Raw genomic sequence first — 18,339 nt, 5'->3', positions numbered from 1 at the left:
AACCTGTACTATAAAGTTAGTCTCGCATTTTCATGTAATTCCCATTTCTTTAATGATGCAGATTTATATCTGGGTCAAGAAGTCAAGAGCAGACCCAGTGTCTCTCTCTTAAATGTCTTCTTTTACTATCTTTCCACAGCATTTCCAAACATTTTCTGTTTTCTTTTATTTCCGAAATCTACTCTTTCATTATTGCATGACAGTCTCCTACCATATAAACCCCATATTTATTTTCCTTGAAAAGCACAGACCTCTTGACACCTGTTTCAATAGTAATTGCTGTTCCACCCTGTTTGTGAATTTTCCTATAATAACACTAGTGCCTCAAGTTCCTCTTTAACTATGTCAGTCTGCCTGTGTTATTAGTACACATCTATTGTTCACCTTTTCTGCTCTGCTTTTCTGTTTTAGACTGCATTTGGTTCCTTAGTTAGATTATATACAGTCCTTTCACTGCTGATGTTGCATGCCTGACCGCTTTTCTCATCATTGGCATTCTTTTCCTTCAAGTCCCTGAAATACCTTTCTCACTGTTGTTTTCATGTTCATCTGACATTTACCCCTTTGCTTTCTGGATCCTGAAACGAGCGTGGAATTTATGTTCTCCTCCTCGAGCTTTCCCTTGATGTGTTCATGCTGTAGGTTGTGCCATAGTGGTTCTAGCAGTTGAGATGTTTGGGTGAAGTCTCCCTGAAGACTCATCTTGGAGTGAAGGTACCCAAAGGCCACATTTTCCTGCAAAACCAGTGGCTGAGAGAGAGGGGCTGTAAGCGTTTCCCCAAGGGTTGCTTGGGCTATTCAAGGGTCTGTTCCAGCTGGCATGCCCTGCACTTGCTGGACTAAAAGACGTTCTTGGTTCTCAAGGTCTAGTGGACATGAATGTATTTTGATATACCATGAGAAGGAACTTAGTGCTTACCATACTTGTGTGGGACAATAAGGTATGGTTTATTTGGTCTTAAGTGGTCAGAGTTTTGTTTGTTTGGTCAGTTTGCCAGCTGTCCTCCCACCTTGCTGGAAGGAAAACCTGTTGTTAGCAGGGCCATTATGAAAGCTTGAGCGATGATCACCCTGATGTCCCAATTAAGAGATAACACACATCTGGATAACTGGGGACAAAGAGCCTGCATGTTTGTGTGTATGTGTATCCTTTAGTAAAAATAAGAAACAACCTGTAAGACTGCAAGGTGTTGCAGCCCTCATAATCCCCTCTTCCACTTTAGAAGCTGAGGTGGCAGCAGTCAGTTAAGAAGATGGTTGAAATGCCTGATAACAAAGTGGGTAAGTACGTGGTAGATCAGCAAATAATTTCTCTTCAGTACTAGGCTCACTGGCTAGTGCTTTCTCCAGATGATGTCTTCTGTTCAGTGCTACAAGCTGCACAGACTACATGGAGTCAAAAAAGGCTTTACTGCTGCCTTTGTGATGGGTAAATTTTATTTTCACATCCTTCAACATGAACATTAAGCTTGCCAGTAATGTATGACAGCATGAAAAAGTATGTTGAAAATAAAGCAACAAAACGAAAGCAAACATCTCCTTGCTGTTTTTAAGCAGAGAAGGTATTGTAATATGCCTATTTTATAAGTAAGATGTATATCTCATCTCTCTTTAGTCAGCTGTCTCTTACAAGATTTTTATCTTGCACTGGTAAAATATGTATCAGTGTTATGGGTCTTTTATTTTAACAGTTAATTGGTCTGAGTCTTTACTTCTGAGATGAAGAGTTAGGATATGTTTTGGTTTCAGTTTTCCAAATGATAGATAAACCTATTTGAGTTTGGGCATGTGTAAGACCTTCTGTAGCTCTTTCTCCTACCTTTCTTTTTATGAACACTGATATTTTTAACAAGAATATATGTTGTAACTGTTTATACAGTTAATCAGCTGATACAATGGTATTGTTAGAGAATGGAAATTGTATGTGTAACTCCCTGACAATACAAATTTAACAAGATAGAGAAGCAGGAAGAAGGTTTCTTCTACAAATGTTCTGTGTTTTTGAGAGTTAGACCTCTCAGAATAATCTGTGCCATAGCTTACTTGGCAGTGCTGGAGATCTACTTAAAAAGCAGCGAAAAATATTGGTTAATTTAGACCCATACATTTCTTCTTCTGTATCTCATACTAGATCTGTTCAAAGGAGTGGGAGAGCCACTGTGACTGCCAGACCAGTTTTATTGCTAGTGAAATTGCTTCCTCCTCTCCTCTATCACATAACTTCCAGAATTGCCATTCCTGGTCTTTTGTGCACTGTTGTTGAGGTATGAATATAATATCTTATTTCTTCCCAAGATCTTGGTTCTGAATCCTATTGGTTTACCATACACTTCCACAAGTGTTCTGTTTATTTTAAGAGCTCTTCTCAACCCTATTTAAATATTTCAGAAGTGGACTCAGTGGCATCCTACACCAAGGAGTCTGACAGAGTTACAGTACTTACAGTTCTTTTCAGGTACTTCTTTCTCTCTTGCACATTGGAGTTTTATTTTGATAGCTATGTTCTTATTCTGTCATCAGGAAAAGTAAATGAAAAATAGAAAAGAAAAAAAACACACCAACAATAAAACCCAAAAACAAACAGGGAGAAAAAAGCCTTCGCTCTATTTAATTATTCTCTATGTCTTCAGCCTAACCTGACTCATACCGACATTACCCATCATGATGTGGGGAAGGGAAAAGGCACATCTATAAACAGACAAGTAAAATAGAGGCAAGCTGCAGTTTAATAAACCCAAAGGTAAAAGGTGAAAGACAGTGCTGCTTTTGCAACATTTTTGTGCTGCTGAAAGTGGAAAATATCAGTGAATCAAATCACAAAAAAATGTGTAGGAATGGGCTGTACTAGGAATCGAGGCAGGAAGTAATAAAAAGACTGATCTTGTAGAAGGGGAATTAACAGGACTTTTGGACTTTTATCTTCTGAATACAGTGGCAGTAAGTTTTATGCATTCCAGCTAGAGCAGAGCCTTTGAATGGAAGAAAGCAGTGGATGATGCTGAGGTAGAAGTAGAAGGGGCTGAAAACTAATGTACTAAATGGTGAAGTAGAATTCTTTACAAACAGTTCTATTTTAGATGTAGTAACTTTAAATTAAAAGAAGATCTTATAAATTCCTTCCTGATGAGATAATAGGGCAATGGTTATAGTATACAGATGGTGCAGTTTATTTACTAACTAAATTTTTTACGTCACTGGCAGTAAAATTTTAGTAGTATCTAAATATGCATCTTAAGTGCCTCTGTTTAGGCATCTGTGCTGAAAAAGTCAGGCCATGGTTGCTTTGAACTGCTTCAACTACTATTTTCTTTAAAAACTTACAGTATGGCTGTAAAAACAAATACCTTCTACAAAATCCTGAGGGACTGTGTAACTCTATTTTTTATTATTATTCAGTTGGAAAGGAATGGATTTGAAGCATTCATTGATCTCAAAGTTTGAAAAAAAAATCAAAATCATATTAATTCTTATAAAACACTTCCTCTCTCTATGAAATTAACTCAGGTCAGAGATCACAAACATAATAGAAGGACAGCTGTCATACCCAGCTTTGTCCGGTACCTGTTTGGATTTATTTATTTTTCATCAGTTCTCGAATAAACAGCCTCCTACCTGAGGGTTATCCTCATGCTAAATGTTTGCATGTAATGCAAAATATTTCGTGCCTACTATTTCGCCCCTTCACATGTCTGTGCAGAACTGATTTTCATCTATACAGATAATGTGCAGAGTGATATTTGGCTCATAGCACGTCCTCACAGTATGCACTGGATTATAATTCCACAGAGTGATAAATCGTAGGTTAGATCTTCAGTGAAAGAATTAGATGGTCTTTACTGATTTGATGTTCACTTTTGAACACTTTGCTGAATAGGGGATTGAATCTAAAATGCAGTGAGCAGACCTGCCATGAGGTTTGTGACCTATCCTTCATTGGTATCAGCTTCATCAAAAGTTTCATCTTCAAAAGGAAGTCTGGCAAAAATAACAGTAGTTTCCCACTGCAAGGGGAGGTGCTGCAGCTGTGGTGGAGCTCCTGCCCCTTGTTGGCTCTGAACTGTTGGGGTGTATGCTTTCATGCCTTAGGAGTTTATGTAAGTGCTTAAGGTTTCTTCCAGGTTTTTTCTGATACCCAGTGAAGGATGCTTGGTGGATGTGGCACTAAGCACTGAAACTCTGACTGTAGCATGAAGCACTGAGTATATAGACAGCAGCCATCTGTTAGGGAGAGCTGTGGTTACTGGAAATTTTTGTCACTATTTTTATTGTCACTCTCCAGTGTTGCCTGTCTGAGACTTGGATGTACTCTTCCTTCTTCATACCACACCCACAATCCTTCCTCTTCTTTGCTCCTTCTTGCTTTCCTCTTTCACTGGGAAAGTTGGACATCTACTTTCCACTAGCAAAAAATGAACATACAAATTTTGTATGCAGTCAGTTCACCACTTTAATTAGCAAAAAGAAACCAGAATGCATTAATTTAAATACTTAATTTTCTGAATTCTGAAACTTTGTATGTAGTTATTTTTAACCTGGTTTCCTAGGGAAGGAAGTTCCTGCAATCATTTTTCACTAACCACCCACTGTTAATAACTTCAGGAGCTTTTGTGTTGATCTCAGACTTGAGGTAGGGCAGAGATCTCAGCTATGAAATCCACAGCTTCACAAACACAGACAGGCAGGTAGAAGGGAGAGCATCCAGTCACCAGGGTGGTCTGGCTGACATACAAGCTCAGCCCTTGGTAGAAATTAGAGGATCAGCATGGAAGAGACTTCACAAAGATGCCAACTGTCAGGAAAGAGGCATCTGCATGAGGACATTGGTGGGTACGAGGAGTCTAAGCAGAAAGTTCCACTCCAAGGAAAGGATCCCTTCATTCGCCTGCCTTCAGTCCTGCTCCTCATGACTACTTCATGGCTCTTTTGTTATCCTTCTCAGGAAAACACCTTCAAATTGCAAGCATAAACACTGCACAAGAATGAACTGGCCTTTCAGTTTGCCCTCAGATATTGCTTCTGCACCAGTTTGTGTGGTCTCTGACTGCCAGCCCTCGGTGCTTGACTTTCTTGTGCAACCAGTTGCTCCTTTTTCCTTTCTGCAGAAAGACAACTCAAAGCACATTGTCGTGGATCTTGCTGACACCACCCTGGGTGTGTGTCTCCCAGCCCTCTTACCTCTGCCAAGGCATTGTGGAATAGCTGTCTGTTTTTTTCAAGAACATAGCAATAGAAACAGAGCTACACACACAATAGCCAGTGTGGATGGGCTTGAAGCCGCTGTGGATGCAGTCGTGTTGTAAACAGCTCATGTTTGTGTTGTGAAATGATTACAGAAACACAGTGGTACCATTAGTGGTCCAAAGGCTAAGAATGCACCTTTCAAGATAAACTGGTTGCATCACTTTTATCTCAAAGCACAAGCAAAACTCAAAGTCAGCAGGAAATGTGGGTTTTTTTCTGGTTCTGTTCTTTTATTCTTTCAATTAACAGTATGCTACGTTACCCAATGGTGGAATCTTACTTAAAGTAAAATAAGAAAACAAAATTTAGGAACAAATGCTGAAGTTGGCTCTGTGAATTATGACACAGTAAATTCAACTTCTAACAATCTTCTGATTTTGTGGTAGGAAAGAGATGGAAGAATTCTGGTTTGGCTTCTTTTCTCAAGCTTCTTTGATTTGTCCTTGCTTTTTGATGTTAGATTATCACTCTTCAAACTGACTAAAGGGAAACTCTTGCTGTGTGGGTTGTGTTCTGTGTGGACCCAGTCCTGCAACGTGACGTGTTTGGGAATAAACCTGTTTGGAAAGGACACTTTCAGCATAGCTGTTTGCAGCAGGAATACTGCCTTTGATGCATCTTCAGACTTGAACATGAACATAAGTTGGTAAAGTTGCTTTTCTGAGAAGTCTGTTGGTGACTTTTAGAAAAGCATATGCTGCCCTGTCCAGGAGACAGACAGATACCTGCTTTCCATTATATTGACGTCTTTTACACCCATTTAGTCTGCTGCTGCTTCAACTTCAGTTTTACACCCACTGCACCGTTACTGTTTGAGCAATTAAACAGAGTAGCCATTAGAAGTGTGTTTCCAGCTATCCATGGAAATACTTAAACTAACAAAAACTCCCATCTTTTTTTCCATAGTTGGTCAAGTAAATTTCTGTTTTCCTTAATCAGATACTGAGATCCTCTCTGTGTCACTTGCATTGTTAATAAATTGCAGGACTTTATATCACATCACATTATTCTACTGGAAATAGATTTGGAATATGTAAAGGTACAATACACGTATATTTTTAACAGTGAAAAGTAATTTTCGGACTTAATAGCCAAAATAAAGTACCATGAAGCTATTAGCAGTAAATCGATTTTTTTTTTTTAATGTAATTTAGTATAAATACTGACAAGCTTAAAAAAAACCCAAAACCAAGCAATAAACGCATATTCATTAGTCATTCCGTTTAGCAGCACAGAGGCAGCATTGGGCCAGGGTGTGTGTTTTTATGTCTGCTTCAATTGCACACTTCATTTATTTGGACATGGCATAGGCGGCTTTCTCTGTCACACAGCACGATTAGCAAGTTGCGCCCCAGGGCAGCTGGGACGCTTTGCTGGGGCAGATGTTCTTTTCAGCTTATTCAGTGGCCGTTCTGGGCTTGTTTACTGTTGTCATAGCTACCTACATTTCCATAGCAGCCGAGCTGCTGTGTGCGAAGCAAGTGAATATGGTTATAAAAGGATCATATTTTGTTCTGTCTCTATAAGTTGCCATCTGTCAACTGACTGTTTGTGATGGATTCAGAAACCAATTTAAGAATTAACAGCAGCTGGCCGATGATTTTTGTTTATATTAAAGTGACAATGGGTGAGGATGCAAATCAGTTGGTGCTTCAATGAAATGCTAGTTTCTTTTTTTTCCCCCCATAATTGTAGCAGTTCGGCTTCCATCACTTTCTCAAACATTACTGAAATCCTTACAGACAAATCTAAATGATCGGGTATTATCTTCTGTACTTGCTCAGGTGTAGGTGTTCCTTATGCTTTCCCTCTCTCTTGTCAGCTCATCCCTGTGTGTTGCTTCCAAATTGTCATGTTGCACTTGCTTTCACAGATCCTTTGTAATGAAATCATAATACTCTCCACAGAATTAAACAGCAAATTCTTGAGGCTAACAGCCAAGGTGCCCAAGTATGGTTTGGTGACATTCATCACTGTGCTCTGCTTAATAGTAGCAATGGGATCACATGCAAGTTCGTGGGTAAATTCAATGCCTGATCAACGAGCCCTCTGAATAATAAGCTCTTACACCTTTGCACTGCAGACATTTGGTTGAACCTATAGTTTAGCAGTGGGGGCAAGAAGATTAGCCCAGTTGTAAATAATGTATTTATTGGTTGATTTTTCCAGATCCTGACATTGATGCTGCCACTGCCATGATGCTTTTGAATACTCCCCCTGAGATACAAGCAGGTTGTGAGTAGATATTTCTATAGCATATAGCAACATAGACGTGTAAAGTTAATATTCTCTTTTATAAGTGTACAGCGTACCAGATAAAAAGAAGAATTTAATGAAGAAATACATCTTCCCTTGTAGACCCTTACACTTCCTTGACCCTTACATGAGTGTAATTTTGTGGTTCATATTACGTTCTTTGTCACATGAATAACAGTAATCCATGATCTCTAATGTAAAAGAAAGGTTATTGTTATTCATGACATACACATAATTGAGTAACATACTGTTATCTGTACTGATAGAAAGACCTGGGGCAACAGCCAGGAGAAAGGCAGAGAAAGAGAGCAAGAGAGTGAAGGGGACATGGCATATGGTTTTGTTTTCATTTTGTTTTGATTTGACTCCCATCGTGTGAGTTACCACAGCCATCTGGATAGTTTCCATTCACTTGGGCACTGTTTCAACTCTTTTCTTGCACACATCCTGCCTGTTTTGCTCTGTCTGATGCAAGGCAATAGGCAGGCTCCGGGAGCAAGGAAAGGTCTCATTTCCTGCTTATACTGTCCATGTTCCTTGACCAGACCTGAGGTTTTGATGCTGTGTATTAACAGAGCACTGATAGGGCCTTGGCCCCCACTGTACTGAGCTATGCAAATAGGGTGGGAATCATCCTGCCCCACAGAGCTTGCAGTGAAGGTATTAGAGGAATCCGTAAAGAAATACAGCCACACAAAAGCAGGGAGTAGAAGAAAACAAACATATCACTGGTCAGCAAGCACAGTAGTAATGCCAAGTGACAGGCAGCTCTAAAAAATAAAGGCAGAAGTTAAAATAGAAGCCATTATCAAGCCTGTCTAGCATCACCACTATTGTTCTAGCTTATGCAACCAAATCCAAATTTCAGGGGAAGCCTTGATTCAAACTTTGATACTCTGCCTGGGGAAGAGAGTCAATTACCATCAAAGCATTTCCTGTGCAGCCAAGGAAAGCTATTGTCAGCCTGCTTTGTGACCTTGCCAGAGAAGTGCCTCTTGAGAAGCTCCTCTCTGGGGAGAGCGCAATGTGCCAAGAAATGGTCCATTCTGAAAAGAGGGAAGAGTGGTCCTTGTCCTCTCCTGAACAGTCTTTAGGGACTGCTTGCAGTAAATGGCCAAGCAATCCCAGCTATGTGTAAGTAGGAAAAAGGAAAGATTTTATCAGGCAGAGATTATCATTGGGCTTAGTGGGAAGACTAAAATGAGAGATCTTCGAAGGATAACAATTTAAAGGAGTTAAGTTTGTGGGGCAGAAATAGGGTGAAAAGAAGTTGGGGCAGAATTAGTGTGTTGGGGCAAAAGAGTATGTGGGAGAGGAAAGGAGAAATAAAGTAGTATGTGCAAAGAAAAGAATGGGGAAAATGCTGAATAATCAGAACTCCTGAAGGAACTGGAGACCAGAAGACTGCAGACAAGAAAGGGAGGAGATCCACAGTAAGCTGCATATACTTAACATATTGCAGATTTTTATCACACACGTTTGCCAGCACTGCAGGTGTTTGTTTGCATGGAAGTGATTTGAAGGCATGGGCACTGTCATGTCATAGAGATCATAGCTTGCAGGTTGATAAATGACTTACTGCTGTTTTAGTTTGTAGAGGTTGCTCTGAGGAAGGAAATTCTAGGCTTCTATGAGTTTGGCATATCTCTTCCCCCCTGTCACCTTCCCAGTGGGCTGTTGCGTCAGGAGGAAAAAAAGGAGAGGGAGGTGAGAACAGAAAGATGGCTCCTTATTTGCATTGGTCCCTCACAATGTCACAGAGTCACAGAGTTCTCGGGATTGGAAGAGACCTCTGAAAATCATCTAATCCATCGCCTTGCTTAGTGTCAGCAAGTAACGAGGCCTTTTTCTGTGCCTTTAAACTCAAGTGTACGGTCTGCTCAGATGCTCGTGAATCCTCCAAATGTTGGGTAGAATTGGCTGGTGCCAGGAGGAAAGGGCAGAAGTTTTATCATAACCTCAGAGGTCCTATAAATTACAAAAGAGAAGTATTTATGTGTGTATGTGAATGGATACCTGAGGAAGTAAATCAACCTGTCCTATAAATTGCAGTTGGGTCTTATTGATCTACCATGTTAGGAAGATCTTAGGCAACTTAAAGCAAATTAATTACCGCTGCACATTAAGAAACAACTACATGAAAAATCACATTTAAAATTAGTTTTCAAATAAAAGGCAATTGGGCTATAAAAAATTCATCACAATGCTGAGCATGCTCTAGAAGTTCACAGTTCATTCTCTGCTCTGCCAGTGACTACAGTGTCTGTAAATCAAGCTGTGAACAATCAGGGCAGTAAGCATGCTGGTATTGTTTATTCCCTTGAAGATTTAGAGTTGTGTTCATCATATTAGACTGTGGTGTCAAAGCATGGGCTGAAGCCATCAAGGCTGCAAATGCCCCATCTTCTGAAGACAAGATTTGAAGAGAGCGGGTCTTAGTTTATGGTTTGGTCTCAGGTGTTAATGCCTGACTGAAACACCCTTTTGGTCTGAGACTCTTAACTCTGAATATGCCAGTTACTTCCACAACAAAGATGGTCAGATGGAGGCAGAACCTGAGTGTCATTTCATGGTATAACAACTTGACTAGTCAACAAGTTTAAAACTGCTCCATTAACACCTTTGCTGGTCCTACAAACACTTAACCATTGTTGTGAAGCATAGATACATCCAAAGTAGATTGTGACAGTCTGGATTCATATTTATGTGGATAGTTACATGAGTTGCCTTTTGAATTTGAAGGCATTTTCTTGGATTAAAAGCTACCTTTTAAGCAGGGTAAAAATCCGTGGTCATCTAGGCAATGTGGGTGCTAAAAGCATTTGTAGGATGAAGTTAGCTAAAGCCATCATTTAAAGTATTAATGTTTTTTTTTCTTCTAATGTAGTATGTCAGAAGAGAATCACATCTGACTGGTATTAGAAAATCAAGAGTAAGCTATCCCTGCTTTGTAACATATATATGAATTAGCTTTATGGTTTTAAATGACCTTTTAAAACTCTCTACCCATGTGTGAAACATTGCAAACAACCACACATGGATTCAAAATCAGCTTTTGCTTTTCTATGAAATCTTGAAATGCTGTCTCAACTGGCACAAATATTGCTTATCATTTACCCCAGTCACACTGTGCTTTAGTTTTCATGACAAAAAAAAAAGGCAGAATAAAAGAGTAAAACATCATTATTAGGATTATTTTGCATTTGTGGAGGTTTTGCCTTACAGTCTTATGAAATTGGTTGTTTACGTGGCTACTAAAGATTGGAAATAATGCAATTGTAGTTAGGGTGTTGACATCAGAAATTAATTTTTAAAAATATTAACACCTTGCAGACCAAATATTTCCAGATTGTAATAAAAGTCAGAAGTTCAAAGTAGCCAGCTACTTATAAAGCATGAAAGATACTGTGATATGCTAAGGGCATGTAGGTACCTAGTTTTGATACTTCATTTGCTTCAGTTTATGGAATTCCTTGTATTTCATCATGTTTTGTATGGTTTTATTATGTTGAAAAACAAACAGCAACTGAAACACCTGCTTTCTTCAGTAGCAGCTGTCACAAGTTATGAATACTTCGGATTTGATTAGTAGCCAGTGCATTAATATTAATTCCAAAATACATTACTTGTATTAAGAACTGTATTTTGACCTGCAGTGGGCTGGGTAATGGCTAGGCCATCTTGGGCAAGTTGCATCAAATTTCTGGGCCTTTTTTCCCTGATGAGAATCTAATTCATAGATGACAGAGGAAAAGGAGGTTGTGAACAAATGGCAAAGTTCATGTTAGTAGACATGTGGGGAGGGAAGACGGACCGTTCCCCACAGCTACTAACTCAGTGAAGCCCCTGGGTTAGTTTTGTACCACTTAAAAGGTTTTCAGTACTACAGTTCTTACCAATGTCTTTAAAGTAAATGTTACCACCTCTCACTCACGTGTGGCATTCACAAATCTTTAAGAGTGTAGCAGCCTGGGCATGCCATTTAGCCTTGCTAAACCATTGTGTTTTGCCATTAATAAAGTGGAGATTTTTTTTGGTGGTTTTGTAGTGGGTTTGAATTTCCTGAGATTCAAATCACTGGAAGCGTTTAAATAGAATGATAGAATCGTTTTGGTTGGAAAAGACACTAAAGGTAATCAAATCCAGCTATTAACCTAGCACACTGCTGAGTTCACCACTAAACCATGTCCCTAAGTACCATAGGTACATGTATTTTAGTTACTTCCAGGGATGATGATCCCTTCCCTGGGCCGCCTGTTCCAGTGCCTCAGAGTAGCAATACCTTCTTAACTGGTGAGGTAATTCTGAATCATTGGAACCATTTGTTCTTCAGAAGGGACCAGGAAGAATGGAGTGTGTGTAATGTATTGCTGCTACTGCTAGTGAAACAACACTGTGGTCCAAGTGATTTTACTGGAAATCCTGACTTAATTCAGGAAACTCCTGACTCAGCAATATTATGCATGGCTTTGAATCCATGAGTAGTCCTTTGCCTGTTGCTATATAATTTGGGAATTGCTCACAAGTGCAAGTACATTGTTCAAGCTGAAGTTCAATACTGCAAACAGTTCTAAACAGTTCTTGCAGGAAAGATTTGGGTAGAAACTATAAAACTGAGGCTCCTCTCAGCTCTGAACATCCATCTTCAGTTTTCAATACTGCATACCACTACTCACTCAGGTTAACTGGAAAGGGGTGGCCTTCAGGAAACTGCAGCACTGATTTTGTGGGTGGTTCCTTACAGGAGACTGAAGCCCCATGTTAAAGATGTTTGGAAAGAGTGTGACACGGAGTTTTGCTGGGTGCTTCTTAAAAACAAGCTGTCCAAAGATGAGATCAATGTTGTTTGGAAATCTTTATTAATCTTTGTCTCAAAGTATGTAAAGTCAAGAATAGGTACATATATTTTAAATTTGACAGGAGAAGTAATTCCCTAAAGAGGTCTACTAATACTGTACCTCTATACTTCTAAAATTGTACCCCAATGAAATATGTTTTTTTAAGCTAATGGAAGTGAATTGTACATGTGGAAGAAATATTTACAGGAATCAAGACAAAATATTTCTATAAAACTGCCTTAATAACAGACAGAAATCCTCCAAATAGGATCAAATGGAACGTACTGTTTTCTTGGGATATTTTTATGGTATGTGAAACTCAGTAACTGTAATCCTCTGTGTGTATTGTTTCTGGACAAGTCACTTATTCTAACTTACTAGACAGCTTCCAGCCTAACTCTTTGTATCAGAAAAAGATAAACCATTAACAGTAAATTGTTTTTTTTTTGGGGGGGTATGTTGTTCGTTGGGTTTTTTTTTTTCAGTTTTACTTCATTGTTTCTGTGTTGAGTCATTAAATTGAAGAAAGAGAATTGGAAGGAAAACTTATTTTCATTAAATACATTCTACTTCTTACTCCCTAATTCTCATATTTTGATTTAGCAGCATGATTTAGGTTGATGTTGAGCATTTCCAGCATCCTCAAAATGAAGAACAGCTTGCCATGGTTTTCTGCTTACAGAAAAAATAATTCAGAAGATTTAATTGTTTTTATTAGGTGTCGTTAGACAAGGTATGAGTGTGATAGGATTGTCAGGATACACTTCTCTTCCCCGCCTTGATTTTTCATTCAGGGTAAATGGCTTGTTGGATGCATCCTTGATTTGCAGTTTGTTAGGACTACAGACTATGGAATTTAAGAGCAGTAGAATTGTCCTTGAGCAGTAAAATAGAAGAAGGTAGGCACATGGCATCAAATTTATGCCTTGGATAAGAGATTTGAAGTGAATGAAATTACACATTTGGTCAATAACATTTGCTTTTGGCAACTTCTGATGTCCCATCAATTATACATCATTAGCAATTTCCTATTTTCAGTTTCTGTAGCCTGAGATAAAAGTATTCTGCTAAACACTGTCCTAGAAGAGAGATTGACAGAAAAAAAAGCTGAAGCTGACAGGTATTAGCAAAAATTCAGTATCTCTTGTCTGTAATGCTTTCTTCTGTGCTGCAAGAGATAGGTCAAGGAAGAGAGCTCTGAGGTAAATGCACATGTTACATGATCACACAAGAGACAGAGAACCAGTGCCTACATTATACCTTCATATTCCACTTTTTAAAAGTTAGTTTTCAATAAGTACTGTTCAGTTTTCCTGACTAGTCTATATATTGGCCACCTTGAGTCAGACTGTTTAGTTAAGTGTATTTTTGTTTACCAGATGACATAAAGAACATGTTAGCCCTTTTCTTTTGGATTGCCTTGGTTTACAACAAATCACTCTCAGTGCTGGTATTTCATTTAACTTTCCATGTGCCAACATTTAGCCAAGAAGTTAGTTTCCTTATTTAGTAAGTTGTTAGTGTGCCCATGTGTCTGATGACTCCATTCGTGGAGTATTACCTCCCTCTTTTCCATTTTAGTTTTGCCAAATAGCTCTATTGTGTATTAAATCAATCACTTCTCAGGGAAGGACCTAGTTTAACATGGTTTTGATTGTTCTGAAGGCCTTAGATGAGGTTTTTATCTCAACTGGATGGGGGAAGTTTGCTTTACCGGCATGCACATTGCAAGAGATTACAGATGCAATCTGTTGAGGGATGTGATGAAAGAAGTCCATAGTTTGGGATATTCTACTGAGCTCATGTGCTTACAAGACCACGCTCTGAATTAAAACAGTTCCACACTGGCTGTGGAGTGATCATATGGCCACCTACTTATTTTCCATCACCAGAGGCTGAGTACAGGCTACAAAACAACATTGGGTCTTTTTAACAGTAGCTGAAGATAGTATTTTGATGGATTCATATTATGGTGTGTTCTCCTACATGGCATTCACTTGATTTTCTGTTAAAATGTAATGTGAAAATTTGCTACAATAGACAGATTATTTTCCCCCTTTCAGAATTTCAGAGATGCAGTCTGGAGTGGTTACCTTGGATGTGTAGCTTCTCTCTGCAGTTAGCTGGTGGAGACTTGAAGGGCCAGCAGATCGTACTCAGGTTGTGGAAAAAGCAGCATAAGATCCAAAAAATATTTTCCCATTCATGCAGCAGGTTAGGGGCAGATTCTCTGTACACAGTTTAACTCTACTCCAGTGGAAGTATGTCCTGCATTTAAGTGTCCTGAGAGCAGAATGAGATCTAGTGCCTCCTTGAAAACACAGCAGTGATGAAAGCTAAAGGTGAATTATTATTTTGTTGTTTCAGATTCTTTGCATTTCACTAGGAACATTTTGTGAAAGAGGAAACCTTAATCAAAGAAATTCACAGATCTTTTTGCACTGTTTTCTTGAGCTTAGTTTCTAAGATATAAACATCTCTAAGCATTTTCACAGAAGAGGTGCAAATTACATTTCACACTTCTCCCTAGGAACTGGGAGCCATGTAACCTGCTTGTACTGTTGGTTAAAGAAGCATTATAAAAGAGGAGTCTGGACTATAAGGTGTTAGTCCAGACTGTCATTGATTGATGATATGGCTTAGAGTGAATTATCTTACCTCCACACCTTGAATCTTCAATCTAAAATATAAATACCTCACCTCAAAGTATGGTTTTGAAACATAATTAAATCTTGTAAGGCATAAAGGTATCTTTGGAATAAAGTAAATCCAGTAAATAATCCACAGCCTTTCAAAGGAACCTACATGTGGAAAAAATTTCCTTGTATAATAAGTAGCCATCTTCATACAACCTGCACAAAGGCAGGGAAACTGTCTGGGTACCAGGGACCATGTATTAGCAGTTTATATACATAGAAATTTTTGTAAAGAAAAATAATTGCTGTCATTTTAGGGAAGGATGAGTATTGATGCTTTAGATACTGTAAGGAGAGATGCATGAGCAGTAGAGATTAGTCTTACAGTGGCACCTTGGTTACATGGATAACTAGAAATTAATACCTTCTACCAGTGAATTATTGTGATCCTGCTTTTCATTTTAGGTTTAGAATGCTACAGAAACTAATGTACCAGCAAGCTGTGGTGGGTTGTTTTTTTTTCATGGTGGTTCCAGATGTTTCCTGAAAGGATACACTGCATCGTCCAGTGTGGTCCTTCAGTTGACTCCTTGCATAAACTTTTCTTTTAGTCTGTCTGCACAACTTGACTAGTGACATAGTGGTCTTGCTGAGTCATAATTCAGAGAGTTTTGGGAAACAAAAGTAAAATCAGTAGCAATAACACTGCTGTTGCAAACTGAAATAGTTACTGAATTCTGAATGGTGATTTCAATGTACAGAGCTGTGCTGTGCTTCAGAAAAAAGTCAAGGCCCCTTCTGGCATTAATAGGCCTGTTGAAGCATTTCAATGAGTGGTGTCAACGCTGAATAGACCAGACGTCACTGAAATTAATTTCATTGGCAAGAATAGGTACCAAGTTGTCTCTTTGGGGATATTTTCAGAGGAGAGCAAACTTTTTTTTTTTTTTTTACAGTTGTTAATTCCTGAAAGGATGATGTGGAGTGTGTGTGTGTGTTGAGGTGGGGATATTTTTACATGTGAAGCTTTTGAAGAGAGTGTTTCTGAACAGCACACCATGATTTACAAACCTGCAAAGGGTCAAGGAAGATGGAGAATGGGTTTGAGTGGGGATGTAAATACATGGAAAGTCTGAGCTATGAGACTTGGCAGTATATTTTTTATATGTAAGAGTGCAGGAAAAAAGAAAACACAGAGAAGGTAAAGAATGAAAAACACGAGACAGTATTTTTAAAGAAGTGATGGAAAAGTGACCAGGATTTTTTAAAGAAGCAATGGGAGTTTTCAGTAAGGCAGAAAGACAGGGTAGGAGAGGAGAAAGGATAAGCATCAGCTAACTCTGCCAACAGACCTGGATAATTAGGTAACCACAGAAAGAAGAGTTTGGGCATCAAGGAGCCTGTTGATGTCTTTTTGCAATAGAACTGTCAGTGTGTTTGCTTTGAAGTTTTACGTGCATATGTATGTTTAGGCAACATCCTTAGCTAACTGATAGTTGGCTCTGTGTGTGTGCATAAGTGTTTCATTTCAGTATAAAACTCTGGCTTGTATCAGAGTAAAGAGAAAATTCCCAGATCTTTCTTGGTCACAGCTCCTGGTAAATTTATTTTAACTGGACTTTTTAAATACAGAGAAACTATTTTGTAAGTGTAATCTGGTTTTAAGTTTATCAAATTTATGTGGTACTTTGAATTTACCTGTTATCTGTGCATTTTAGATAAGCCATATCCTTGAGCAGACTGCTTTCCTTTTGTGACACTGGTATTTTGGCCATCTTAATGAAAAAAACATAATAAGAAATTTAAAATTTGGAGGTTTTAGCAAGATAACATTCCTCTATAGTATTTATAAACCCAAACATTGGTTCATTGAAAGCCTGATAGTGTCCCCTGAGGGAAACAGATTTGATTCAGTTCTCATAATCTAGTGCTGGAGGAAAAAGTGCACAAAGCAGTGAAGTATAAATAGTAAAAAGCAATTTTAAAATTATTTTGGTCATTGAAAGCTGACCCTAGTTGTTATAAAGTACGTTCTGTAATTTTAGCCATTTTGAGGCTGTACTTAAACACCTAAATATAAATGACCTTTACTTCAGAGGTGCTTAAAAGCAAGGGTGGGCATAACACAGTGACAGGATTCGATTAGGGAGGGTCATATGCTCTCACCAGCAGGAGAAAGAAGATTATTTTTCCCAGAACTAATCTGTGTGGTGTAGAGTGAAGCAAGGTGAGCATCAGGGTAGCAGGAGGGGAGGTGGATCTGGCTTGATGATGATAGGACATAGAAATGTACCTCAGAAGCTTAGAAATAATATACTTCTGAGCCTATTTTTCTCTGCCTCAGAATATTTTCAGGTGTGAGCATCTGAAGTTGGGCACGTAAAGTGTATGTGTTGACTCTTAGGCTGAATGATTTTTCAAGTCTCCCTGTAATTTGTTTAAGAATAAAATAGTGTAGGTGTATGTAAAGTGATACGGTTTGCATTTTATATATATATTTATAGAATATCTGTATATTTAAAAGTAATACATCCAGAGTAATGATTGTCATTCTCTTTTGTGACATTGTCCATCAGGGGAAGTTACAGTATGAATGATGACTTTTATAGCAAAGAAAAAGTGAGCAAACTTGACTATCTGTGGATGTTAAAGAAGTAAGTTCGAGTTGAGGCTGTTGGAGGTTACTGTTTCAAACTGAAGGGGCATAGTAGCTGTGCAAACAAATGGCATTATGCATAAGTCCCTGATAAGTGTATGGACTAGAACTGTGTTCAGTAGTCCTGCATCCCATAGTGGAGGAGAAAAATGCTGAGGACCTGCTAAGGACAGACACTTCCTTTGGTGGTGTGATGGTAGTGCTACTTCTGCTTTTCCTTCAACTCAGAGGTTGGCTGCCCTAGGCTAAGCAGGGCACAGAAGCTTGCCTGAATAGAAAAGAAGCACTTGCTTGTAGGTTAAAATCTTGTTGGCCAGAGCTGCAGCTTCTGATACACAGCCAAGTTAAAAGGCACCAGGGAAATCTCTCATCTGTAGGGACCAGTACCTACACATTCTAGTGTCAGTGGCCTCAGTGTGCTGTGTTGGATGGGGGAGGCTCAGCTGTGCCCCAGCCATGTGCTGGAGGTGCATGACTGCTGCCAGGTTGGGGAGAGGTCATTGGTGGTAGGAGAGAGGAGCTAATTAGTGGTATGGAGCTAATGCCTTGTTAGTCTCTTCTATTTCCCTTTCTGGTAAATCTACATTTGTAGTTAATATTTTATTTTGCAGCAGAGAGAGGCCAAGAGATTGCTGCTCAGAAAGTAAGCTGGGATGATAAAAAGCTACGTCCTATGTTCTTGCAGTGAAGTGCTTATGTTCTGTATATCTGT

General features: G+C 38.9%; 1 protein-coding gene across 3 annotated transcripts in view; it reads left to right on the top strand.

Annotated features, from left to right (window-relative positions):
- The window catches only part of FOXN3 (forkhead box N3), a 209,941-nt gene that overhangs the window by 175,451 nt on the left and 16,151 nt on the right, over positions 1-18,339 (top strand). For 2 of the 3 annotated variants that reach the window (XM_051620661.1, XM_051620662.1), the window contains exon 6: positions 7,411-7,476. The exons of the other annotated variant lie outside the window; for it this stretch is intronic. In XM_051620661.1, the coding sequence (XP_051476621.1) occupies positions 7,411-7,476 (66 nt within the window). The remainder of the gene's footprint in view (positions 1-7,410; positions 7,477-18,339) is intronic. 3 annotated transcript variants of the gene reach the window in all.

The sequence above is a fragment of the Apus apus genome, chromosome 5, assembly GCF_020740795.1.
Source record: "Apus apus isolate bApuApu2 chromosome 5, bApuApu2.pri.cur, whole genome shotgun sequence".
Taxonomy (NCBI): Eukaryota; Metazoa; Chordata; class Aves; order Apodiformes; family Apodidae; genus Apus; species Apus apus.
The sequence above is the reverse complement of the archived record's forward strand: the minus strand, read 5'-3'. Positions and strand labels throughout refer to the sequence as shown.